General features: G+C 37.6%; 1 protein-coding gene across 1 annotated transcript in view; it reads left to right on the top strand.

Annotated features, from left to right (window-relative positions):
• SPON1 (spondin 1) overlaps window positions 1-21,691 on the top strand; it is a 182,983-nt gene that overhangs the window by 55,190 nt on the left and 106,102 nt on the right. The window contains exons 5-6 of the mRNA XM_058025802.1: window positions 103-225; window positions 4,367-4,515. Coding sequence (XP_057881785.1) covers window positions 103-225; window positions 4,367-4,515 — 272 coding nt within the window. The remainder of the gene's footprint in view (window positions 1-102; window positions 226-4,366; window positions 4,516-21,691) is intronic.

Below are 21,691 nucleotides of genomic sequence, written 5' to 3'. Positions count from 1 at the left end.
TAACTCATATTTATTCCCTGGAGTATTTATGGTGGCAACTTCACTGTCCCCACTGGTTTGGAGCTGTAGCCACTTTCAATGGGTGCTTTGATGCTTTTTCAGACTCAACCTCGGAAGGTGTGACTGACAAACCCATTTTAGACTGTTGTGCCTGCGGTACTGCCAAGTACCGCCTGACTTTTTATGGGAACTGGTCGGAAAAAACACACCCCAAAGATTTCCCACGTGAGTATCCCTCTCTTCTTTGCACTACACAGGGGCCCTGGGGAGGCTTGGAGCAGGTTGTGTGACACAGCATCACTTATTTACAGCTCAGCAGAGTAAATGATGACATGCATGGCACCCTGCTGGCACTAAGCATTGAAAATCAATGGGTCTCTCTGCACTCTACATTACCTGCACATTCTATTGATTTGCCTGACATTTTGAGCTAAGATGTGTGTGAGGTTGTGTTTGCAAGATGTCTTTGTGGGGAGAAAGCTTCTTTTCTTTTTTTTTTTTTTTCTGATTGAAAGCTTAGAATGGCTTATAATGTAGAGATTTTAAGAAAAAGTCCACAAAGGACAGGCAGCACACTAACATTTTGATTTTCCAGCCATGACAATCTACCTAGTTTGTTTTGCTTCAAAGTATATTTAATTATTTCAGTTAAATTTGGTGAGTTTTGAATCTTGCTGCCCAAGGATATTAATTGTATATATAGATCTAAGAGTACTCTGTCTTCTGTTTCTTTGTTGGTTTAATATCCAGATAAAAAACACCTTCTGAAATTGGCCTCTCTGGGTTTTTAAGTGTCTGAGCTACAGAATCAGTATTTTTGTTGCAAGTTTTCTTTCTGCAGTTACCCAAGTATCTGTAAAAAGCTGAAGTTACAAAATTGTGTATTATGCATTTGGTCTTTCATTACTGACTCCACAGTCTGTGGGAAAAAAGGCCAGGAATGTAATTAAGAATATGAGTCATATTTACAGGTCTTTAAACTCTGTTATGTTTTCTGTGGCTGATCTTTATTATAGAGGCTTTTTTATGTTGATTGAAAAAAATATTATTACTGTCACAGTGTCACAATATCCTCATATAACTCAAATATGGTTTGTATCAGCTCAAATTTTAACAGCCTAAGCAATGCTGCTTGTGTTGGGTTTGAAACACAGCATTGTTCAAATCCTATTGGTCAGCATAATATGGAGGAGATAAAACAAGCAAAGCCAATAATTGCAGGAATGCTCTTTCAGGCTGGAGGATTTAAATATCTGCTGAGTGTGAACTTTATGTGCACTATTTCCATGGACTCAGCTGGTGGTTAGAAATAGGCCATGAGAAAAGGACTGAAAGCTAGCAAGTTACTGTGGCCTTTTCCCTTTTCCCTTTTCCTTTCCCTTTTTTTTCTTCCATCATGAAAGGTATGGCTGCATGATGGAAAATAAGCAAGTCACAATAGTTTCTCTGCTATCTGTCCCCAGTTACAAAATGGTGAATTAAATCAATATTTTACTTCAACTGGAAAAGTGAAAAAGTAACCTCTTGGTACTTGCATGATTAATCACAGCAATAACAGCTAATAAGATTTTGCATTAAAATTTCTGAAAGTTGAGGGAAAGATCTCATCCAAATATAGTGATGCTCAAAAAGGAAACCTAGTCATTGTCATTATTCTTAAAAATGTTGAGTTTGTGCAGTAATTACATGAAAATAAAATGGTATTCATTGTGGACTGTGGTAAATCACTAATTATTTGCAAGCCACCACATAAAAAATTTTTGCTCGATTCTTGTACCACCAGTAAGGTTGGAATAGACAGCAGATAATAAACTTTGTATTTCACATCTTTTCTTTATCTCCCAATTTGCTTAAAAAACCCCTAAAGAGCATGCACTTTGTGCGAAGCATTCAACTCTTATTGAACAGTTCTGGGTGTCAGGGGTACACAAACCCAAATCTCACCCTCTATGGTTTCGAGCCAAACATGTTTTATATTCTATCTTTATATAACTTACATATCCATTATTAAACTTACATTGTTCTATTGTGTGCATTGATTTCATCCAAGCAGGGATTTCTCGTGATCCCCCTCAAACCCCTAACATTGTTTCTCATGACTCTTTAAGCAATAATTATATCTAATCACATCTAACAATTATACCATTTATTATATATTGACTACACAGGTGCAGTTTCACTTGATCTAGCAAATACAAGGCCTAACATTTCCCAGGGCCTACTAAGCCTAACTTTCTTTCCAACTCCCTGAATTTTCTATGATGTTAAAATCTTTTACTATCACCAGGAGAGGAAAATTAACATATATAGAGCCAGATACCTTTATGTTTGCATGAGTCTTTAAACAATAATTATATCTAATCCCATCTAACAATTATGTCATTTATCATATACTGACACAGTTTCACATGATCTAGCAAATACGAGGCCTAATATTTCCCAGGGCCTACCTTTAACATTTTCCCAGGGCCAAGTAAGCCTAAATTTCTTTCTAACTCCATGAATTTTCTGTGATTTTAAAATCTTTTACTATCAGTGTCACTGGCTGTGATGCCTTAAGGAGCTGGAACAGAAGCTAGATGGAGTTAAGGGGAATAAAGTGGATATTTATTGCAGTGCCTTCAAAGGCCACATCCTGGCAGGGCCCAGATGGCTCCAAGATGGAAGCAAAAGAGGACTTGGTCACGAGATCTCACATTTTTATAAGTTTTAGTCCATTTCCATATTGAAGCTAATTGTCCAACCACAGCTCCAGCCCGTGCAGTCCCACCCTGCTTGTTTTTCTCTCTGCAGCCCACGGTGTTTGTACTCCTGGGCTGAGATTTGGATCATTTGTCCTTGGTGCCCAGCTGGAGCAGGAATTGTTTTGTCTCCCTGCTCTGTATACAGAACTCACCATGCCTGAATATGAAGCCCAGACCTACACACTAAAGCAGCACAGAATGTGAAAAATATAAAAAGCTAAACCCTAAGGCATTAGCTGTGTTTCAGGGTACCTTGAGGGACAGCCAGACCCAGGAGGAGAGGATGGAATTCCATCACTGGGGCTGAGGGACAGCATCTCCCTGGCCTTTGGCAGGTGCCACTGTAGATTTCAGGAACAATTGCTAGATCTTAGATGAAGAAACCAGCTCCTGACATTGCAGTCTCTTTAGCTGTGGAGGAGGCCAGGTTTAGTTTTGTTTTTTTCTGCACATATTACTGATTCATTTTAGTTGATTCTGAAAACATCAGGACTGCTGCATTCAGAGCTCTGTAAGTGTATTTTGGTCCAAGTTCAGGACTAGGGAAGCTATGAAGGCTGTGTTTGCTGCTCTGCTAGGCCATCTCCCTCATCTATCTATTCTGCTTCCTACATTTTTCTATCTTCTTTCCCCTGCTGTTGGTGTTCATTTTTTATTTCAAATCTATTTTCTACTCTCCCATGATTAGGTTCCTGCATCTGACTTTATACAATTCTCTGCACTGTCCTTTTCAATTTTATTGTTCCACCTCTCACATCTTAAATTTGCATTCCTTTTCTTTACTTCATTATTCATTTTTCATTCATTTATTCAGTTTGCAGCTGTTTTTACTGCTGCTCTCTACCTTTTGCATTGTGAAGAGAAACAATAAATATTGTCTCACTCCATCATTCTGACTCCCTCATCTCCTACAGTCCTTGCCTTTTTACCAGACTGTCTGCTTATGTTAGCAGTTCATTTTCTCACCCTTTTCCTTTAAGCCCATATATCTGCAGAAGGTTATTGACACTTAAGTGAATTCATTTTGCGTTTCCAGGGCTGTGGGACTTCTGTGACTCCTTATTTCTGCTCCATTATACTTCCCTAACATCTTTTCCTTTATACTTTTTTTTATTATTATTATTATTTTGTTCAACAAGACAAGAAAAAAGAATGGAAATCCTTTTGCTTAGCTCTACAGCTCTTGCATTATGAGAAATCTAAGCAAGAAAACTCAGTGAGTATAGAAGTGAATACAGAAAAATTTACTTCTTCACTGCCTTCAGTAAGGAAAACTTGCTTTTAAAACTGAGGATGACCACGGAAGTCTTCCCTTGCAGGTTTCCTTCTCGAAAATATTTGACAGAGAAGCTTAAAATTAAAGGTTGCTTAAACTTTCTGAAGTGAGATCTTTGGTGACAAAAATCTATTCTAAGCCTGTTTGTTTTGAGGGGCTGCTTTAAGCTCAATTTCTGTCTGTCACTGCCTTGTTCCCACTGCTCTACAGATTTTTGTTGATGCAGTGAGAAGTGGCAGCATGCAAAAGTGGGGACTCCCAGGCTTTATTACAAGTCAAGAATTATTGTTTGAGGCTGCCTCGAGGGTGGTTTGATTTATTTTGTTTTGGTTTTCCCCCCGAAAAGGACGCACCAACCACTGGTCTGCCATCATTGGCAGCTCCCACTCCAAGAACTACATCCTGTGGGAGTACGGGGGATACGCCAGCGAAGGGGTCAAGCAAGTGGCAGAGCTGGGCTCCCCAGTGAAGATGGAAGAAGAAATCCGACAGCAGGTAGGTGCATTTTGCTGCTTAATTTTGATAAAAGGATCCTCCCTTGGCCTCTTAACAATTTGTTATTGGGAATGTAATTTTGCTGAGTAATTCTCAGTTCAGTGGAGAAGGAGTTCTGTGTGGCTTTTTTGATTCATTCTTACCCTGGCAAGGATTTTTGTCTAGGAAAGGACAAGTAAGTTGGAGCATTCTAAACTTAGAAAATCTGTGTGCCATGTAGAGCAGAAATCAGAGGGGGCAAAGTGAAAATCACCTTTTCAGGCTTGATTGTGAAGGCACTGTTTTAAAAGAAAACTTTGAAGACAGCAAGCAATACCCCTGCCTTAAAATAGTGAATGATTATTTATCATTTAGATTCACTTTGCAGAGTGCTGCATTTTGCTTCTTGATGGATGGCCTCTTTTTGTGTTATACAAATATGTAAAATGCTGTGTTTCCCTGCCCATATTATTTATGTGGCACAAGCATTCTTTCCTTAATAATCCCTTTTACAAGGAAAATAATCTCCCCTTAATGTTGAAAACATGCATGAAACCCTCTGTACTTTTCTTCACTTTTTCTACATTTGTGTGGATCTTTCCTATATTTGACACTTCTGAGGATGAAGTCAGCAAAAATAAAAGCAGAGTTCAGGATGATATTGTGGATTAATCATTCTCCCTTTTGGTTAAAAACACAGTATTTTGAGACCTCCAGGATAGGTTGTATACAGGGTTACACTGAGAGATATAAAAAAAAATTCAATTATATTTATATAAACAGCATAAAACAACCTCAAAGACTGTTGAAAAAACTCATATAGCAAAAGGCTTTGTGTGCTAAATTTAATTTGCTTTCTTGTGATTCTTAAGTGCATATAATCATGGTACAAGAACATCTGGTGTATTTGTCAAGAAACTCCCAAAGCCAAGAAAAATAAAATAAAACCAGCTTAAAACTTAATATATAAAAGGGATAGAAAAGGAATAAGAAGGGGAAAAAACAATCTCAACGTGGGATGAAATGTGATCATGGATACATTGCCTCTTTAAAGCATAATAAACCTTGGTATACCTGGAAATAGAAATAGGACTTGCTTCTATGCAGAAAAGTGGCTGGATTTTATCCCAGCAATATAATATAAACCCAGAGGGATTAAAATTGTAGCAGAATGTTATATATACCACATGGAACTTATAATTTTTGCTGCTTACTTGGGAAATCAATACTTTCTTGTAGTAGGCCCACGTGGGATGAAGAAAATCGGCAATTTTTTACTGAGGAAGATAATTTCTGTTGCAGCCTTGGTGAATACTTTATAAACAGGGGTTTGGCACATCTCATTTGGGGCTGTACAAAGATTGGGTCTTTTCCTGAAGCAGCAAGAGCCAGAGGAGCGTGTAGGGTGAGGAGCAAGCAGAGATCAGGCTCAGGACTGGGAGAATGGCAGAGAATTTGAAGGGAATATGGGGGGAAAAAAAATGGAAATCATGCCTCTGCTTTGTGGCTTCTTTGTCATTGTGTGCCACATATGTGCAGTGAGGGAATATGCTTGTACACTGGATTTAAATCAGAGGAGATTGTGACTCTTAGAGTGCATCAAATAGAGAAATGGCTACAGCTTCAGGGGCTGCTGAGATTGAACGTGGAATTAGTGAGCATCACAGCTGATTTCAACTTTGGGATGTCTGATTGGGCCAGCCCCAGTTCTCCTGGGTCAGTTTATCCAAGTAATCAGCTGGATCTTACCTAGAGCAGTGCAGCATGTCATCAAATGCCATAACGTTTTTGTTGAGTTTATTTGAGATTTTTTTTCTTTTTAACATGTGATTAAGCTGCACTAAAATTTATGACAGATTTTGAGGTAAAATTCTGCAACCTAAACAGCAGAGCAATGCCAGGAGCTAATCTGCTGTCATTGAAGTCAGGCTGGTATTTTTCTCTTTTTAATTGCACTTTTTGTCCCTTGCAATATCCCTACCTGCCTTGAAATTTGTTAATGTTGTTTCCTTCCCCACATGTTCCAATCTACCTCAGGATCTCTTTGTTCCCTTTCCATTTCTTATTTTACCTTTGTTTCCACTCTCTGCTGTCCTGCCAGCCTTGTGTTGATGGGAGGATGCAATTCATTAAATTAATCACTCTCCAAGCAGCTTTGATGTTCTTGAAAACACAGGAAAGGGGATTTTTGTTTAATTCTGGTGCCTGGACTCAGAGCTCACTCACTGCAGGTTGTGCACTTCTTCCAGGGCCACACTTAGATTTGGGAATTTGCTGTGTATCAGCTGAGTTTTGTCGGCAGTTTCTTAGGTGAGCAAACAAAATTTTGTGGGAATCAGAAAAGCAGAAACTTCCACAAACACGAAAAGATTTGATCTGCAGCCTCAGAAGATGCTTAAATTGATGTAAAAACCCAACACACAGACATGAAGCAGAAAAATCATAAATGTTTCTATAGTTATAAATAAGAATATGCCTTAAGTAAGTAAGAAACTGTTTTAGGTAAGATAGTAAAGAGTTTATAAAGAATGTATGGGTGTGGTTGTATAAAATAAGCTAAAAGTTTAGAACTTAATAAAAAATTCTATAAAGGCATGAGACAGAAACCCACTAGATAAAAGTAGCCACAGTACAGCAGAAGTAAGTAAAAGTAATAATAGAAAAGCAAAATAAATCCTGTGACAACTGTCTATTAGTTAAAAAAGTTAGATATTGTCTTGTAACAAAGAAACTTGTAACTGTTCTTAAACTATGACCAATAGCTTACACCTTTAAAATCTCACAACTTCTAAAACTAATGTTATCTAAACAAGAAATCATTCTTAACCCAGAAATAGTCCCATCCCTTTATTTCTAACAATGATAATATTTATGTAACCAGCATCTGTCACTGACATTACTCGAGGTTTGATTAAAGGAAAAAAATCTAATTGTTTTTGGGTTGTGTTACCAAAAATTTACAGGGTATAAACAAACAAACAAATAAAAGGTCTTTCTTTCAAGGAGCTTTGTTAAGAAGTGTCTTAATAATGATGTGTCATTCAATGGAAAATCCTCAAGCATGAACATTTTGCATTCTGTATTTACTAACTTCAGACAGGAAAATCTAATGGCCCCATTCTTCTGTGGAAGAGTACAGCACTGCCTTACAAAACAGGCCATAAAATTATCTGTTTTGTAAAACTATTAAAAACTATAACTATAAAACTATTCAGCTGAAATACTGCAATTACTTTTTAAAAAATCAATCAGTCAAGATGAATCCAATGACAAATTTACTTTCATTTTTACTCTTCTTTCTTTTTTTTAATTAAAAATTTCCAAATCAGGACTGTTTTGTGAAGATAAATGTTTATATGAATTCATAGCAATTACATATTTATAATTACTTTGAATTGGCTCATAGGAAATGGATGCAGAATTTGAAAGGGAAATTCTGCATTCAAAATGAGATTGCTCTGTTTAAACACATGAACAAACAAATAAGATGGTTAAAGCATGAATCAGAAGGAGTAAAGTCTAATTCTAAATCTCATGTACTAGGCTGATGAAAAAAAGACTAAAAAAGAAGCATTGTTTTAAACATCTCACTTTAAGAGAAATAATTTTGTTTTGCCTAAATACTTCTGAATAAATATGCATCATTTTGCCACCAATTCTTTTTTAAACGAAGATAAGTAATATTCTGCAGCTTACATCTTTCTCCAGAAAATGCAGTGCACACTCTCTGCTCCCTGTGGAGCCACAGGTGACATTCTTGCAGGTTTGGTTCTAATGCCCTCTGAAATGTCAGTCAGTGGGATGACTTTTTAGATTGTCTTCAGCATCCTCAGATGAAAGCTGAGTGTGCCTCCAGACCTTTCAGAACAGCAAATTCAGTTTTCCAGGAAGATGCTTGTAAAGTTTTTAGACACAGGATAATTTAAATTGTGTGTGTGAATTGGAGGTGAAACCTGAAACAGCAAAAAATTTCTATAGAAAAAAAAATATAATTGCTATGAATCCATACATTTATCTTCACAAAACAGTCCTGATTTGGATTTTTTTAATTAAAAAAAGAAAGAAGAGTAAAAATTAAAGTAAATTCATCATTGGATTCATCCTGACTGATTGATTTTTTTAAAAGTAATTTCAGTATTTCAGCTGAATAGTTATCATTTTATGACCTGCTTTGTAAGGCAGTGCTGTATTCTTCCACAGAAGAATGGGGTCATTAGATTTTCCTGCCTGAAGCTGGTAAATCACCTGAATTACAAAGAGGAACCTGCAGGATATTGATCACTTTTTTATTATAGCACTGGGCAAATTATTGTGTTTACTGAAACAAACTCAGAAGTTTGCTTTTTGAATCCGCTGTAATTGTGTGCTTAGGGAGGGTAAAACCTGCCAGCCTGGAAGGTTCAACTCAGGTGATTTGTGCTTGACAGAAGAGCTGAAAATTCCCCCTGAACCCTTCACCTCAGAGACCAGGAAACACCTGACAATCCCTGGGAATTATGCTGGGAATTGCACTGGGAAAACTGATATTTTTGTTGGAATAGTTCTGTCTGTGTTTTGTTGAAAGGAACTAAAAATTTAGTGACTACATGGGTGGCTTGGCCTTCCTTGGAGGAGGGCACTGAGAGAAGTGAAGGGAATTGGATTATTTTGCCATGACCTGGAGTTGGTATTCCTGCTGCTGTAGAAGGAATTGGCACCTGGGATGTTGAAATTATTTTGCCATGACTATGGTTTGATGTTTTTGGCAGGGACTTACTTAATTCTAGCACTTGTGGAGACTTGTACAGAAGTATACTTTTGCTTTACGTTATTAATCAAAATGGACCTTCAATCTGTCTAGATTCAGGGTTTCTAATTAGAATAGGAGGATTTTCTTTTAGTTTTGCTTGTGTGTTATTTGAAAAGTGCTTAAAGATTGGTGGATCAGGTTTTGTACTCAAACTGTTTAGAAAATTAAAAACATACAGAGCTTTGTTCAGCTTCATCTGTGGTGTGTTCTCTATGAAGTTGATATTCCTGCTGCTGTGGAAGGAATTGGCACCTGGGATGTTCAGATTATTTTGCCATGACCTGAAGTTGATGTTCCTGCTGCTGTAGAAGGAATTGGCACCTGGGATGTTCAGATTGTTTTGCCATGACCTGGAGTTGGTATTCCTGCTGCTGTAGAAGGAATTGGCCACCTGGGATGTTCAGATTGTTTTGCCATGACCGGTAGTTGGTATTCCTGCTGCTGAGGAAGGAAATTGGCCGCCTGGGACGTTTCACCTTGGCCTGCCCAAACCTTCAGTGCATGGCACCAACATCCCCACAGAGCCCCTTTCTCCTCAGTCCTCTGGGAGGGCATTTTTGTTCCCATCCAGGTTTCAGAGGCCTCTCCCTGTGGAAAAGGCAGGAAAATGATTGTGGCCATAAAGGCTGCTGTGAAAAGCGCAGCTGCTGCTCCTCCAGAAGCCCTTCAGGTTTCTGTGTAAAGCCCACAGCAATTCAGTGCTTTTGGACTTGGTGTGGCAGGGAAGTAGCAGGACTCTGTCCCAGCATGCTTTCCACTTTAGTTACAGCCTGACAGCATGGTTTTAATGGGGTATTTATTCTAATTCTGGACAGATCAAGCTGCTCGGTCGTAAATTGGCTTCTAGGCTTCTGTTTGCTCAGTCAGACTCCTCTGCACTCTGTGCATACACCTCTGCTGTGAATTATGGTCTTTTTTAATGCCTTTTGAAAAGGCTAGATCCTAGATTTATCATGCTTTCCTTTTGGAAGATGTGCCTTATATAATGATTCAAAATCTCTGGCATTTTGGTAATTAGAAATTTTGAAACCCTTGTGTACTGTGCTAAATTTCATAAAGTATTTCTGCCAGAAAGAAATAGTCATCTACTTATGTCATAAAGAGAAGCTTTATGTGCCAATAAATAACTCATACAACAGGGCTCTGAACACCTCTTCCAGGGGGGCTTCCATCTTATAATAAACTTCAGTTGGAAACTGTAATTAGAATGATTCAGTTGGTGTTGTTTTCTTTAAAAAAAACCAAAAACAACAAAAAAAGTTCATCCCAGCTCCATTCTTTTTTAGTATCTCATGATCATAAAGATGCACTTCCCTAATAAGAAACAAACTGATGCTGCCTTCTGTGCCACAAAACACCTTTTGCTAGTCTAAAAACTCTTGAAGATAATGAGTCTTTCACAAAATTGGGTTCTGACAAACCATTTTGAAGTGTTCTATTATTTTCTGGGCCAAAACACGAAAGATTCAAGCAGCTCAGCCAATAAAAACTGAATAGAAAAATTGGAGTCCTCTGAATATATCATTGTGCTGTGGATAAACTCTCAGTGGTTAGGGCACAGTCCTTGTGCCACAGTTGCTCCATGTGTGGTTCCTGTGTCTGTAGGGTTGTGAGACCTGACAGGTGTTGAACATATTTTCTACAAAATATTTTGTACAAAAATGTCTTTTTTATTATTCTGGTCCTCTCCCTCATTTGGAGCACCAGGCAGAATGTAATTTTGAACTTTTATTTAGCCTTTGGTCAAAACTTTAGCAAAATAGTGGTTATTTAATAATAATAGTTAATAAAGTTAATAATGCCTTTTTTTCTTCACTTCTAATTTTTTTTTCTTCATTTCTAATTTTCATTCATTTCTATTTTTTCTTCATTTCTAGTTAATAATGCCTTTTTTTCTTCTTTTCTTCCTGCCTTCCCTCATCCCGTGTCAGCTTAATGCTTTCTTTCTGATAGTTAGCAGGGAGAGATAATATTTGGAAAACTAAACCTTTTTTTCTTTTTTTTTTTTTTTGCTTTAATTTTCTGTGCTTTTAACAACCATTGCTATTTGATTAATCAATAAGGCACCTTGATTTTTAAAACTTCACCTTGTGAGCTCTCATCTTGCTTAATGAATTCCAGAGGTTTCACACCTCTAACTTTTATGGGAGTCTTTGAGTTTTTGCCCTCTGAATAATTACCCAGTTATTGATATTGAATGATTTGCATAACCAAACAATGAGTTGTGGTGTTAAGTTAGATCAACATTTAATTTCTCCTTCATTTTTACCTCAATTTGCCTTGCTGATATTTTCTTCTAATCATCACAGACCCTCAAGTTCTGATAAAACAGGGAGAAGCACACTTTCTCAGTAAAATCCACTAATCAGGTTCTCTTTGAATAAAAGATCTTCAAATATTTGTTTTTGCAGAAAAATAAGAATAAAAAAGTAGGCTTTACTCAAAGACCCATCTTCTCAGTGAAGTTTGATACTAAATTGTGTGGAAATTGAGCCCATCAAAATTCCTACCTTTTTTCCAGTCTCTGTAGTAGCTGAGAGGCTCACCAAAGCTTGTGAAGATTTTATCTGGCTCTTTGGTATCTGTCTGGATTGCAGCAAAGCAACGCTAAGTGAGGAAACACTTGCTCCTGATAGATCCATCCCTTTGGGTGGCATGCAATAATTTCAGTTCTCCAGCACACAGATATAGAAATGTCACCTGTTTGGGACAATATGATTGTCTCAAACATCATTTGCTAATTTTAGTATTTTAAAATATCTTGCCTTTTCATTTCTTGCAGTTAGATCTCATCATGCTGTTCTGCTGCCACAAAATTATTACCTGCGGCAGATTCATCCAGTGGAAAGATGTGATGAAATTATTTTCAAGTTATTTTCCTTTAGTCTATCACTGCAGTATTTTTAAAACATGAGAATTGCAGATGGTTCTTCATGTGCTGCTGATACTGAGGGATGGCAGAAGTTCAGCACTCCAAAGGCAGACTTTGTTTAGGGAAATTAGTTGTGTTAACTGCAACTATTCTGGTTTGGGTTTAGGGAAATTAGTTGTGTTAACTGCAGCTCTTCTGGTTTGGAATTGCTGCTCTAAAATCCTGTCATTTGAGTGACTCTGAGGCACTCAGGAGCTCTCTTGCAGCAGCACCAGCAGAATGTTAAGTAACACAAACTGGAGAAGAGGCAGCACCAATAAAACTGAGTTGTTTGCCAAGGATGCAGAGCAGATGGTTGGGCTCCTCCTCCTGTGAAGGGAGACCCTGCCCAGACTCCTGTGGACTTCAGCAAAGTCTGCTTTTAAAGGGTCAGAGTACCACTAAAAATTAAATGAGGGGCAAGTCGATTTCCCTCTGAGTGCTTTCCTCGGCAGAGGCTGGAGCTGTAATTTAAACGCAGTGGCTGAGGAGCTGGTGGCTTTCCGTGCCTCTGAAGGAGATGCTGCAAAGGCTGAACAAGGGTCTGAACCCTCATTAGCAGCATTTGTCAGGAACCACAGGATCTTCCTTGTTTTCTCTCTTGTTGCATGGTAAATATTGTTCAAAGGAACAGCATGCAATAACAGCTGAGGCTGAAGAGTCCTACAGCTCATTTGCCTTGCAAATGCTTAATTATTCAGACAGATTTTCAACATAAACAAAAACGAAGGAAATAACCCGCAATGCAAAGACTTTCATCCTGGGATTAACTTTTTTTGGGGGGTTGTTTGCTTAGTTCAGGACTGCCACTCTTTATCAAATGCTTATTTCCACCTAAAGTTCAGCAGAGCACTTAGAAAAATACCATGTACAAACATCATCCACATGAACATTTCTTAGCCTGTGTCCTTTTCTAAGACAGCTCTTCACAGAGTACTAGACCCCAGAGACTGATTTTAAATTTATTTAATGTTCAGAGAGCAGAAATGTTCAGGTATTATGTTACATCTCTATTAATATGTAATGGATCAACTGGTTCAAGACACAGAATAGGGAGGATATTCATTAGTATTTAAGCGAAGTTTTAACTGTGTTTTCCTAGATTGCTTTTCTAGCCTGAATCCAAAAGGACTCTAATGTGTTGTAGTTTCTGTCAGTCAAAACCAGAAGCAGGAATACTTATTTTTAGTAGCGGGGAGAGGTTAATGTTGTTGAGTAGTCTTTAGCTCAGGAAAGAATGACCTGCTTGCAGAGTGTGTGTTTCCTTGAATTTCACCAGTCAAATATGGATGGAAAATAACACATGCATGAATTTAGGGACTGGAATATCTGCTACAACTTGAAACAGCTTCAAGGGTTAACACAGGGCTGGGATGAAAATTTCTGATTTTGTAATTAACTGCTGGTCACAAACTCTCTAGATTCCTTTTAAGATGATGTTTCTGTATTCTCCCTCAGCTCTCTCCTTGAAACTCATCTCAGCTTAATTATATTCTTGCTTCAGCCAGTGAATTCTTCACGTAAATGCCCTCACTTAAATAATAAACATTATTTATTTTAAGCATAAATAAAAATAAATGCACCCCTGGCATGGGGTGTAGCCTGCTACTCCAGGAACATTCTGTGGAAAAAAGGCCATGCAGAAGTTACTGGAAAGGAGACAAGAGTAGAGAGGGTGCTGTGCAATCTTGTGTTCCTTGCACTGACACACACATCACTGCTTGATGTCAATATTTTAGCAAATGATTTAAAACACTGGGCTCAAAAGTAGGTATATTCATAACTAGAAATATTCCACAGAAAATTTGTTTTCAAATTAAAATGTGGAAATTAAAGGGTGATATTAAGCTGTAGCACAACAAGGAAGTTGATTCTCTGCCTGGATAAGCACCTGAAAAATTTATTTTCTTTCTGGGGGAGAAGAGGCCACCACTTTATCTGGAGTTGTCCCAGGGGTGTTTAAACACCTTAGACCTTACCAATACAGGAATTCATCAAGCTTAGACAAATCAAGGTATACCTCTTAATATGGTTTCTTCTGTAAAATACTCCTCAATCTTAGGAAAGGATAAAAAAATTAGCTAAGAGACTGCATGAATTATTCTATATACAGAAATGGAATACATCTTAAAATTGCTGTCTGTCCTATATCCCCCTGTAAATTGGCAATAGTAATTTGGATGCTGAGGATGCAATGATTCTCTCCTTTTATAACTGAATCTTTGAATACTTTCAATACTTTTAGCGCATTCAACGCTTTAAAAATATCTTTTTTAAGAATAAGTATCAACAGAGAGCACAGACTTTTTTTTTAAATTCCATTTTTGAATTCTGTTGAAATATGGAAAGAAGAATGAGTTCATGAAGCATTTCTAAATTATAGACTTAATGAACACTTGAGCTCCACGATTAATGATGTTATTTTAATTCACAAGCCAGATCAATTATTGGCATTATTTGCAGGTTTGGGGGTTGTTTATTGAATATCTGACAGATGCACCTGTAAAGCAAGCAAGAGTTCAGAAAGAGTGAGTGCATTTGTGCCTAAAGATGGTTTAAATTGGTGGACATGAGATAGGATTTCAGTGCTCTTGTTTGGATATATATTCCTACATTAGTTGATAGTGGAGGGAAGGGGGAAGAGAATGGATGATTTCTTGAAGATTTAATTTTCAGCATACCTTAATCAGAACTGCCAATTTTCTGTGAGGGTGAGAGGAATGAAGACAGGGAGAATGGGCAGCCATGGGGTTGCAGAAGGTGGAAGGCAAAACTTTTTAGTCCTAATCCAGTTTGACTCATACCCACAGACTCTGCAGTGCAATGTTTCTTGTTCCTTGCATCTGTGTTTCAGAACATGAAAAACACAACATTTTAGTGTTCTTCCAAAACAATTAATTCAGTTTAAATACTCAGCTGTATCATTGCTGTTACTGCACATTCACAGCTTTAGTTTCTCACAGCACTTTTCAGATCATGTGAATTTTTTTTGCTGTTGTTCCTCCAGAGCTGTGTGCAGTGCTTTCTGCTGAAAACTTCACCATGTGATTCGTTTGGTTTTTTAACTAAAAAACCAAAGGAAGAAATAGATCTTTGTCATCATCAGCTAAAAGCAATATACACCAAGTGGAATGTGTGTGCACACAAATGTGTATCATTTACAAAGACCTACATGGCCATTTAATAGACATAGTTTAATGTTTAGGCATGAGGAAACTGTTTATAATAATTTTCTTATCCATGTAAACTACATCAAAAGTCTGTAGCTAGACATAAAAAATGTAACCAGATCCACAAAATCTGCTTGAGCATCACTAGCTTTTCCACTTTTATCAGTCTCTTGTCATTGATCAATATACAGCCATGAATACTTTGCTTTCTCAAACCCAAGATGCACACATCTCCCCAGCTTTTAGATTAAGAAAGGCATCCAGGAATTAAAAAAAATTATTTACCCTTGAGATTTATTACTATATCTCCATTTCTCTTTGGCTTATAAAAATCCACAATGCTGCAAAGAAATAAAAGCGCTTGGTTATTTAAGCTATATGACAAGACTTTGTGCTGAAATACTCAGGAAACAGCTTGTGTTGATGGAAAAGTGAAAAGTGATTTTTTTTTTTTTTTTATTGTATAGGAATTTGAATCCCCCACACAGATCTTCTTAGAACTGTAGTAGGGAGGCTTTTTCATTTTGCAAATGGAAATGCAATTTTTCTACATCCCATATAAATTCACTTTAATAATCACTCCCTGAAATTAAGGTTTGCTATGTTATTAGTCAAATAAAAAGGTTTCAATTGAGTTATATAGGAAAAGAACTATACCCATGGTAGACAACTATTCATAAGTTTAAAAAACCTGTCAGTAAATTATCTGTCAGCTGCCACTTTAGATATTTCCTGTTTCTTTTTCTCTCTCCATAAAATGCTGGGCAGAATTAGTGCACGTCACATCCATGTCAATGATATTGCTGTTTCTTAATTCAGTCAGGAGCCTCACAGGTGATTTATTCAGATCATTGTGGCTCCTGTAGACAAATTCAGAGTAGGAGAAAGATGGGAGAGACTCTTTACAAGGACATTTAGTGGCAGGACAAGGGGGAATGGTGTCAAACTGACTGTGAGTAGGTTTGGATTTGATATTAGGAAAAATTCTCTGTTGTGAGGGTGGTGAGGTTCTGGCACAGGGGTTGCCCAGAGAAGCCGTGGCTGCTCCTTCCATCCCTGGAAGTGCCCAAGGCTGGATGGGGCTCTGAGCTGCCTGGTCTAGTAGAGGGTGTTCCTGCTTGTTAGAGCCTTGGATGCTGAGAATTTCAGAGTTTCTGTGCTGGCAGGCACTGACCCCCAAGAGAACACTGCATTTGACCTGAGGCTTTGGAGAAGGCTTCCAAAAGGGAATGACAGAACTGGGATTGTGGGTGTGGATTTGAATAGAAGTGTATGTTATCACAGGGGGGGAAACTTAGAGTTTAAGGGTTTAGAATACAGTAATGTATATAAAGCAAGATGGAGGTTTTAGGTGGAGGCTGGTCCTCCTCCCTCTCCTTTTCTTTTCCCCTTCTCCTTCTTCCTCCTTCTTCTTTCTCCTTCTCCTCCTCTTTTCCCTTCTCCTTCTCCTTCTCCTCCTTCTCCTCCTCCGTGGGTTTGGGTGGTTTTGTGTAATTGGATAAAAAGTTCACATTGTGGGCATGGGTGGTTGTTTATTGGGTTAAAAGTGAAAATAATTTAGGTGTCATTTCTTAATTGGACAGTTTATCCTTAAAAGGCCTTGTAGAGAGGGAGATACAGCTCCATTTTTAGTTTGTTAGAGTGCAGTGCTGCAGAGCTCAGAGTTTGTGAGATTGTAACATAGATAAGAACCCATAAACATCTGAGTCCCAACAAGAAATTCCATCTCACACATTTAATCCTGACCCTGGAGAAAAAAAAGAAGATAAAACTTGACACCTGCCCATGGGAATGAGATGATCTTTACCATTCCTCCTCAGTGACATCATTCTGTGGAGATCAGAATCCAGAGTTCTCTGTCCTGAGAGCTCCTGGAGAGGCATCTTTCCCTGAATTACTGTATGTAGTATCAGTGCTCTCTAGATTCATCTGAGAGGCTCCTCATCACTTTAATCACTTCAATCAGTTTTTCACATTTTCACAGCAGGACCTGGGATTTTTACTTGGAAAGTTCTGTAAATTTTTTCCTTGGAGCTGGCATGTGGGTTTGGGTTGTACAGATCTTTTGGGCTGGGTCAAATCATGTCCTCTGAAAGGAGGGAGGTCTAAACCAAAATTACTGAAGAAGCTAAAACCTTCCCATGTAAAATTCAGGTCATCATTTCAGGGTGGAATTCCAGGGAAGACAAATATCCATGTTTGTATGGGATAATGTGTTTTCAGTTAAGCAGGATCAGAGTTTGTTTGCCTTTTTTTACCTGTTTTTTTGACCAAAAGTTAGTGTCTGATTGATTTATGGAATAGTGTTTATACTTTTGCAGTACCTTCAGGAGAAATGACACTCTTGCAACAGTGTTAAGGAAAGTAGATGGAAAAGTTCATTTTCAGTGAGTAAAATAAGGAGAAAGTCTGCAGTGTTCCATAGATACAAGTTGTTTTAAGTGCTTCTCTTTTGAAAAGTTAATTATGTGATTGCTGCATTACTTAAGAGCTGAGAAGAACATATCTGTAATGAGCAGAATCTGAGTAGATTTTTAATGCATCTCTTTCAGCTCTGCCTGTGGCCAGGAGTGCTTATTGAGATATTCATTTACAATAGATTACTGGTACTTTTTTAAAGTACTTTCCTACTCTCCATAATTGATGTATTAGTATACCCCTAAGCATATTTTCCTGCTCATCTTTACTCCATTAAGATTAAACAGAATGGTCATTAGATCATAAAGCAATAAAATATTCACTTTGCTACTCACTGCAAAAAAAAAGCTGTCAAATATAAAGATTGACTTTGCCTTCAGGTACATTTTTAATGGTCCCTTAAATATAGCCCTGAACCAGTGCAACACACAGTAACACATGAAGAACTTTCTTCATCAGGAGAGTGTTTATCTTAATTAGGTGTCAGGCTCAGAATTTTTTGCTTAGCCCATGCTCTTCTCTGTGAGAGATTTTTATCCATGGTTATATGAATTCATGACACAGTTGCAATGCAGGTTAAAATTAGGGTGATAATTTAGTCTTTATGGTTTGCTATAGACTTCTTAATAGGTTTTAATTAAAATGTCAAAGATCATATTTTTATATATATACATTTCTTATTCAAATAGCAGTGGGGAACATGTGTATGCAAAAATATGAAATAACCTAATTTTCAATGTGCAAGCATAAATTGCATTTGCAAAAGAGGTGTTCAGTCAAGAAACAAACCCCAAATTTTATGTTTAGAAATTTAGGCTTGCAGAATGGTATGTTTCCCTTACTCACTGCAGTTCTTCATTACTTTTCTCCAACACTCTTCTTCTAAGGGAGAAAAAGAGACTGATATAAATGGTAAAAGCAATTTTCAACGGGCATCTAGGTAGACATAGGATGCTTCTATTTTTGTAATTGAATGCTAACAGGAATAAAATACATAAAATACATGCAGCAGCATTACTGCAAAGCTGTTCTTGTCAGTAAGGGTTATATTTACTACTCACCAAGCTAGATAAAATTTGGTGTTAGGGACTGAGTAATTATAATCAAGAGAAATTGCAGCCAGATTTATTTTATTGATTATCTCTTCATTAATATTGTTGTGGCTCCAAAGCCTCAGTGTTCCCATACATTCTGAAAAGTATCAATATTCACTAGTTTTGATTCTTACTGAGTGTGAGATCTCTCAGTCAGTGCGGGTTTGGGGCCACTTTTTTTGCCTGCCCTGAGATTACTGAAGTGATTAACAATTTGATAACACTCGGAATTATAATGAAAAGCTTTGGGATATTTTAGCTTATGTTTATTGCTTTTTTTTTTAATGATGGTGCTAATGTCTCTCAAGTTTGGTCTGCCTTGTGACTGATTGGAAGAACAGCCCCTCTGATGCTTTTGGCAAATGCTATTTCTCCCTTTTAGCAGTTTTCCTTGGGTGAAAGCACGTCCTGGCTCATTATGTAAAACAGATAATTAGCTGATTGCTTTTGCTGGGCTTAGCAGTGTGATTGCATGTGTGTCACTCTTGTCAGATCTTCAGAAGAGGGCAGCTTGCCTGGAGATGCTCTTCCAGTGTCACCATCAGTATCCTGGAGGCCCTGCTTGCCTTCCTTGTGTTGGTTCTACTGCCTTTTTATGGCATTGGAAAACTTTTTATGACTTCTTTTTATGGCATTGGACAACTTTTTATGGCTTTTTATGGTTATGGCGCTGCACCACTGCAGCCATCTCTGTGCCCCAGTCCCCTCCTGCCAAAGGCTCTGACAGAACTGTAGTAAGTGCCTTGATCACATCAGTGGAACTCCACTGGAGAAAAAGAATTATATTCCGTATAGAATTCCTTACAGAATTATAGTTACAATAAATAATCAAGATAATTTGATCCTTTGGCATTTATTGCCGTCTTCAGCAACGGCACTGCTGTTTCTCATGTTTTTGTTGTGCAAACTAGAGGAAATTAGTCCTTTACCTGTTCAGTCCTACCTTTGCTTTCCATCTCCTCTCTCTTTCTAATCCTCCTATACGTGCACTAAAAGCATTTTAGCAAACATTTATGAACAGCTTCTGAAATTGTATTCCAGGGCTCTCTCAAAGAGCACCTACAATTCAACCTCTCCCCGAGTGTGTCCCATTATTTGGCCAATTTTTTTGTACTTAACTGTGGAACTTCCCACAGTTTGAAAGGTATATATCCTTTTCTTTAAATAGATGTTCAAAGAAGTGAAAGAATTCAGTTGCAAGCCATTCATTCATCCATAATGTTACATGAGAAAAGTTTTCACCCTGTTTGGTTTTTTTCTGTGGAAGGTATAATAAACTAGCTTGCAAGTCAGTTTTTAGTTTTGCCTTTATGTCTTTACAACATCTGTTCCAGAAACAGCAAGCTTTGTTTCTGTTCCAGTTTGCTTTGGCAAGTGTATACTGAAAAAAGGATACTGTTAAATTTACAAGTAAATGATATTAATTCCTGTATACTTCTAATAGGTTTTGACTGTCCAGATGGCAGCTAAAACTTCTAACTTTTTCCATGTGCTGGTGGCTTTGAAAAGAAGCAAAAATAACAAAACTAACACCAGCCCCCTCCAACAAATGACAGTTAAATTAATGGCTTTTCTTACCTCTATGCCACAGCCCTGGTTGATAAAGGAGCAAAAATATCTTGTCATTTAAAGAAGACAATAGATTTTTGTGATCCTGTAAAATGTAATTTTTAGGAGCAGAAGAGGTTGGGTCTTGTCCACCTAACAGAGCCCTGCCTTTGTGCCTGAAGCACCTGCAGCCAAACTTCACCTAAGAACAAAATATCTGGAATATAGGGCACTGAGAGGAGCAATGAACTCTCAATAGCTCCATGTTACAGCTGAAGATATTTTTGGTTTTTTCTAACCTGCTGCTGGCATGGAATGAGCTGAATTCTGGTGGATATTTTGAGCTGGACAGCAGTTCTGATGGCTACCTGTTGTTTTCCTCTTAGACTGCCTCACTGCTTTTCCATTTGTCCTCATGTAGACCCAAGTTATTTCAAGGGATTAAGAAGAAAGACCTTAAAATATAGAAAAAATAAAGGGATATCCAGTTTGGAGCTAGGCAATAGTGTCAGACTTTACTGAGGACTTTACTGAGCCACCACTATCCTTCACATTGTTGTTTTTTTTTTTTTTTTTCCTTGGGATAGTCACTTTTCTCCTCTGAATTTTATATATTTTTTGGAAAAAAAAAAGAGATTTTTCATCCCCTCCATATTGTGTTGGGAGAATAAATTAAAATATATTCATTTAGTGCATGTTGGTGAAGCATATAAAATGCAGGGGGAGGGGCTGGGTTATAATTTTTTTATACATTTTGTTTAACTGATGACATAGTTCCTGGATGGCAACTTTAAAACAAGAATTCCTTTCCCACAGAGATACCCAGTAATATTTTCTATTCACACAAGGTTCATCTAATGGTTTCAGAGCATGTTAAGACATTTAAGAAAATAAATTTCCTAATACTCAGGCAACTTGGTTTTTATTGGTGTAGAGTGGTTAAGTGCCTTGCATATGTTATAATTCAGAGAGTAAAATGGAAATTAAACTTTGGGCCAATTTAGGGACAGATAAATTGGTAAAGATTTTCCTGGTTCCTCTGCAGAAATAGTTCATTACCTCCATCAATAAGTATTTTTCACGTTGATGTCTCTGACAGATAACTGTGTGTTATCTCTAAAACTGAATTGTGAAAGAAGAGCATTGTGCGCCAGTTTTAAGTAAAAACTGAAGTCAAGGGGTCTTTTCTTCGTCCACTGCCTTTGAATAGTGTTTTTGACTGGTCATGACTTTTGGGCTTGCTTGAGGTTAAACTCCAATTATGAGG

This window comes from Melospiza georgiana, chromosome 6 (assembly GCF_028018845.1).
Source record: "Melospiza georgiana isolate bMelGeo1 chromosome 6, bMelGeo1.pri, whole genome shotgun sequence".
In the NCBI taxonomy this organism is placed as follows: Eukaryota; Metazoa; Chordata; class Aves; order Passeriformes; family Passerellidae; genus Melospiza; species Melospiza georgiana.
The sequence above is the reverse complement of the archived record's forward strand: the minus strand, read 5'-3'. Positions and strand labels throughout refer to the sequence as shown.